At 34.4% G+C, this 6,622-nt stretch overlaps 1 protein-coding gene across 1 annotated transcript in view; it reads left to right on the top strand.

Moving 5' to 3' along the window:
- The first annotated feature begins 1,251 nt into the window (after positions 1–1,251).
- LOC120630625 (regulating synaptic membrane exocytosis protein 1) overlaps positions 1,252–6,622 on the top strand; it is a 32,433-nt gene continuing 27,062 nt past the window's right edge. Inside the window, exons 1-2 of the mRNA XM_039899889.1 lie at positions 1,252–1,314; positions 4,988–5,096. Coding sequence (XP_039755823.1) covers positions 1,252–1,314; positions 4,988–5,096 — 172 coding nt within the window. The remainder of the gene's footprint in view (positions 1,315–4,987; positions 5,097–6,622) is intronic.

Genomic DNA, 6,622 nt, shown 5'->3' with positions numbered 1-6,622 from the left:
CATCACAGAATCAGCTCAATAAAATCCGTGCCACCTAAACCGAAATATTTTTTTCAATCAGCAATAACTATAAAGTATTACATTTTTGGACCCACTTTTACGAAATTTACAATTTACTTAAATACAAATCGCAAAAAATCACGTGCACTCGAATAAACATTACTAACAAAAAAAATCAATAATCAATTTAAACCAGATGGCAGATTGAATTTTTTACTTTTTTGATGAGTATGAGTGTATCATTTGTTTCTATTTAAATGATTTCAGCTTATAAATTACGGGAGGTCGAAAATAATTCACAATCCTTAGCATGCTCATAAAACCGCTGTAGATGGAATTCGGGAAGTACCGATATTGATTTTATCTTGCTCCATATTTCGTCCGCAATCTGTTGCTCTTCATGAATATGGCTCTTTTACTGAATCGTTAATTTTGTAAGAGCTTGTACGCCATCGCTTTCCGGGAAACGAGTTTTTAACGCGCGCCATTTTTACTGCTATCATTTAAAACTAATACTGCTATCAAAATTCTATATATTTGTTGAAACTTTTTTTTTTAATGAAGAATATTTAAAGATACAATGTTCATACGATGTGTGAACTGTTCATGCACTTAAAGTTGTATTATTCTCGATATTATGTCCGAAAATTTGCCAATATGCACGAACAAACAACCTTTTCATTAGCTTTGCTCTCAATTTAAATCTCTCTTACCATAGAGCTGTCTGTAGTATAGCTAGAAAGATAGTCTTCTCCTAGTGTGGAAGTAGCTTTTACTTTATTTCCCCGGAATGGCGATGCAGTGCCAAGCCGGAGGTACAAAAAATGGACAATATATAATCCAGGAAAGAATGATGACTATCTATTCCGAGCAAAGCAATAAAAATGCTGCCGATGAAATTCAGTAGACGACGATATTGGTTTTGTCTCTGTTCGTATATTTCGTCCGACAACTGATGTTGTCTATGAAATTTACAACTGTATTACCGACTCGCTATCTTCATATGAGCAGTAATTGTATTTGTGCCCACACATCCAACACACCAAACATGAAGTTTTAGTTTAAATTTTAATTAATCCTACTTTAATAGTCATGGTTAATTTTTTATCAGCGGTTTTATTTGCTGTGTACCCATATTATGGAAGTGAAAGTGTTTCTATTTTGATTGTTTGTCCCCTGTTCCTCTTAACTTGCTAGAATACTTTTTATACCGAAAAAGCACACGGTGCCTTTTCTGCGGGGTTTTTAACAATGAAATTGAACAGATTCAGCAGCAAAATCAATGTTGGTAAAATCGTGCAAAACACGGATGAAGTCAGTCAGGTTTTATGAATATCATTTTAAACTCGATAATAGGCACTATCCTCATTATGTCTGATAAACTATAAAAAAAAATTATGGAATATAATTACATCTTAGAATCCATCTTTCTATTAGCTTAGCTGTCATACGATCACAATGTCAAAACGAGGGTGCGTTAACAGAATGTTTAAAATATTTTTCACCCGAATCGTTCAGTAGTTTGACCCTAAATACATACCGAATAGAGAAAATTGACTTCCGCATTATTCCGCATATTAGAGTGGATATCACAGGAAGTCGATGATGATACGGAATCCGGGGCGAGGCAATAAAAACGCCCGAGGTGAAATTCCGGAGACGACAATATTGATTTGGTCCCGCCTTATGTATTCCGTTCTCCATCTGTTGCTCTGCTCTCCATTAAATTACGGCAGTATTACTGAATCGTTATTTTATGTATGGGGAGCTGTATCGTGATTTATGAATTTGCGACACGAGTTTTTAAACTCACTCAACATTTTATTGTTATTACTAATTCACTCATCCATCACGATTTCTTTTTTCTCGCAGAATACAATGTGATCGTATGTGGAATGTCAGAGATACTGTGATCATCAGCCGTATTAGAGTATGTTTGTGGTCTAAATACCTCTTTTTTATTATGTATGTGCTCAACAGTGGGACAATAATTTGATGAAGATGATATATGTTAATCATCATCATCATCATCTTCATTATCAACACATTACCGACCACTACAGAGCTCGAGTCTCCTCTCAGAACAAGAAGGGCTTAGGCTGTAGTCCACCACGTAGACCAAGTGCGGATGGGTAGACTTTACACGCCTTTTAACGGTATGGAGGCTCTCAAGCATACGGGTTTTCTCACGATGTTCACCTTTACCGTTAAAGCAAGTAATATTTTATTTGCTTAAATTAAAAACGCACATATATCTCAAAAAAGGTAGATTGATGCCAGGGATCGAACTCGGCCCCATCGAAAGGTCAACCGAATCCCTAAACACTAGGCTACCACCGCTTTAATTATATCATAGTATACATAGATATGAATATTACGATATCTTTTTGCTAGTAATAATTGATGGATATAAACAGAGCAATACTTCGTACGGTATGCCAGGACGTCACGTCCTACAAGTGCCGTTCTGTGCCCATCAACCGTAGTCGTAGGTACTTAACTTTATGTGCCTGTAATTATAAAGGAAACCACGCTCTTCAGCAATAATGCATGGCGGAAGAATTGACCCGGGCGAACTCTGTGACAAAAAGCTGTAGGTACTTTATAACAGATGTATATGTATCTATAATACAACACCTGCCTCTCATTCGTAACTAGGTGTTGCCCGCGTTTTTGTTCGCCATTATTACAGTATTTGCAAATCCCCTGGGGACCGTTCTATTTTCTAGGATAAAAAGTAGCACATGCTACTCTCTCCGTCCTACCAAGTAGTTTTACGCTAAAAATCAAATTAATTGGTTGGGCCTCAGTTACGACGTTAAACAAACAAAGGGCAATTTTATTAGTGAGGATTCTTATCCGCATTTGATTGCATTTAAAGTTATATTTTTTGTTACTATTCCTACCTTGAACATATGATCATTATGTCATTCTTTAATACCCATATCAATGTCAGAGTAAGTGCAAAACCATACCATAGTTTTAAAAGTAAAGACAACTGTAATTCAATTTCAGCAGAAAGCTATCGAGAGCGCTTATCTCAAAACACACTGAACAGATTTTATTCATGATTGTGTGTTTTTAAAATGGTGATATGTATATTCTGGGTGACTCTGACACATGACTGTAAATGAATGAATTATAAATAACGTCTGTTTTAAATACCGAATCTCAAAAAGTAAACTCAGTTTCACCAATTATTTTAGAGATGTGTGAAATGATAGAGTGGCTCTCGAGCTTTACGTATGCTATGGCAACATTAATTGATTGTATAATTTTGTATTTAGGAAACCAATTTTTTTTATGGAATAGGTTTCAAAATCAACTCGAGTATACTTTATCAAATGTTTCCATCCTCCGTGGATTTTAGGAGGAGTTGCACTTCAGAAAAAGGAAATACAAAATTTTAAACTCATTCGGGTACTGAATTCAATTAACGTTGGTCTACCAAAGTATTCACCGTTGATAGATCTTCACTAGGTAGACAGATGCCACTAAGCGAGTCGCAGGGAATCGCTGGATAAGCTAGCAAATGATCCCATGTTTTTTACGGTTAGTACAGCAATTCCTAAAAAAAGTCAGCGTTTTTACGTCCATCTTGTAAAAGATTAGTCTCGATGAGTAAGAAGTTGTACGTAGTTGTCTGGGTCTGACGATACAGCCAAAAAAAGTTCCGTACTAATAAAACTATTAACCGAATTGAACAGAATATTACAAAGGCTTGCAATGGCTCGCGCCCGTGCGATATTAAAACCACGGGAGGTGAAATTCAGGACAGGACAATATTGATTTTCCCGCGCTTTATGTATTCCGTACTCCATCTGTTGCTCTCCGTAAAATTTACGACACATTCACTCGTTATTTTGGTATAAGAATTATTATAACTACTACTACTTTATTTTTTAAACAACTTTAAATGGTGTGTATTTAGGTATCTATGTCTGCCGATTTTCACCTCACATACTTTTCTTTTGTTTTCATCGATTTCAATGTTTATTTCATTTTATTATGTCTGTAAAGACCCTATAGCCCCATATAAAATTAATTATGCTCTAATACCTAAAGGTACTGAGAGATTGAGGATGGATCTCGTCAACAAAAATATGCCTCGTGATAAACAATAAGTATATTTTTCGAACCAAAAATTTATTTCCAAAAATGTTTCGGTTTAGCAATTTTTAGTTTTTCATACTTATATTGGCTCGTTATGTAAATGAAACAACAGTTCCACCCTCAAATGTAATACAGGATATAACTAGTTATTCTCAAGTTACTTGAGACCCTCGTTTCGACATCTTCCTATTCTCGAAAAACGGGAGCAAAGCTCGTGGTTATTATCAATAAAATGTGATAGTAATCATTAATTTGTTTACCAGCGATATAATATTACAAGTAAAAATGTATTTAAAAAAGGCCTTGCACTTTTGCTACCACTCTTTGCCTGTGACACCAACGCATTTCAAAAATAGAAAATATCGATCGATAGCTTTTACCTCTTCTCAGAAATATCGTTGCGCAAACATAGGCTAAAAATACTTTCTATTGAAAACAGTGTTCGACGAAATTATCATACCTACAATGGATAAAATTTTCATTACCCATTCTAGGAACTCACGCTAGGTACCGAAATATTGTTAGTGTAAACTAACAGGGTGGTGATTGGCAGCCTCTTTACAGGTTTCACACATGACAAAATGATATGCAGTAGAAAATATTTAAAAAAGTAAAATTATGTGCTCGTAGGAAGGAAGGAATGATAAAAACATATTAATTAATTATGTTTACAAAGAGCTCTCATAAAAGCAGTGGTTATGCTCATCGACAGTAACTTTAAAACTATAGGCCTACAGAGTGGTGCAAAAAGAGTTTGAACGGTTCCTGCAGCCCATACTTGTATTGTCTCGTGTTACTTCTATTTACGCGATTTGAGTGTCAAGCTTTATTACTTTGTTTTAGGTTCCTAATTTGAATTTCTTCTTTTTTCCAGATGGTGGCGACGGAGGAAACAACCGTGCCCGGTCAGATTGAAACGCCCGGCACTTTTGGCAAACTTCGTCAGACACTATCTTCTTCACTCCTTACGGCACAAGATAAAGGTAACATGTACAAATTTTATAAATATTGGGTAATCCATTACTTTTATTTCAAATTAGATGTGCCTTGCGGCTCCCCCCGCGTAAATTGCAGGACGCAACGTATTGCTACATAGTCTACACCTAACTCAATAATATATCTGTTCTTGCTCTTGGAGCTTTAATCACCCACAATTTGAGACCTTTAATCACGTAGTTCTACCTCTTTTAAATTACTTTAAATTCCCTAATTAAAATGACTGCATTAATAATGTAAGGCTTAACTACAGCAGCACTCTAGCTCTGGATAAGCCACTACCCAAGTCAGTAAATAGATGCAGAACCCGCCTTTGGAGGTTTGACAGATAATTTGGTATCAATCAGTCTCATATCCTACCAATAAAAAAGAATCGTAATTGTTGAGGGAAGAATCGAAATACCATTGTTGGTTGATTCGTATGCTTATGTTTAACCAAAAACTGAGCTGAATTTCGGGATAATAAGTAAGTATCCTTTGTCTTACCTCGTAGAATGAACTCAAATAGTGCAAAGTTACAAATACAATTTTAACTTCAGTGTATATTAGGGAGAAGCATCCAAAAACAATAAAATTAAATATCCTCTGTACAAAATTCGCCCCCGTACATTTTATAATAAGTAGATATAGATAGACGAAAACTTTTTTGATAAAGAATGATTGTTTCTAAAATATATTATAATTATTTATTTATGTAAAGTAGGCAAGTCTATGTATTATTCTGAGTAACTCCTTCCATACTCCTTCTATTTATCACTAAAGTCTATATCCCGTACTATTAATCAAGAAATTACTACAGAAGATAGAAGCTTAATTACAATTTATAAGTGTCGGAGCTATGAAGTGGAACTCTGAAGTTATACGAAGTTGCTAAGTTTGTTGATAATAATTTACACATGGGAAATTATTTATACGTGAAAACCTTATTTCCTTCATCTAACACGAAATCTATTACAAGACAGTCCGGGTAAAGTTAATATTATACATGTATATCTTAATATGCACATTATTTTGATGATGAGAATTTTATTGTTTATCTGATAGTGATTGAAGTACATTTACCAATGTTTCACATATAGGATTTTTATGTAAAATGTTTCCGTAATAATATGTTATGTTGCAAAATTATTTGAATAGGACATTATTGAAATATTTTTTTCATATAAACACATAATAAATTTATAGACTATAGTGTATAAATTTATTATTTGTTTACATATACAAACTTATTATAATATATTCGTCATTGTGTTGATAACACTAATTTTTTTTACACACATACGCGTACGACGCATTACAAACAAAGGTTGAACGGTTTTGAGATAGACGTACCGTAACATACATATAATCTAAATCCAAATACCAAATCCTGATGACTCTGACTAATGATTTTAATCAGTTCATCAGTCCGAAGTTCCAGAACACTCTTTTAATCGCAAGTTAATCGTTGTCCAAACTTGTTTGACTGAAAAGTTGCTTGCCTTGTTCTAAGACTATTCTGTACCATATATCT

Source organism: Pararge aegeria, chromosome 16 (assembly GCF_905163445.1).
Source record: "Pararge aegeria chromosome 16, ilParAegt1.1, whole genome shotgun sequence".
Lineage (NCBI taxonomy): Eukaryota > Metazoa > Arthropoda > Insecta > Lepidoptera > Nymphalidae > Pararge > Pararge aegeria.
Note: the sequence above shows the minus strand (reverse complement) of the source record. Positions and strands in the feature narration are given on the sequence as shown.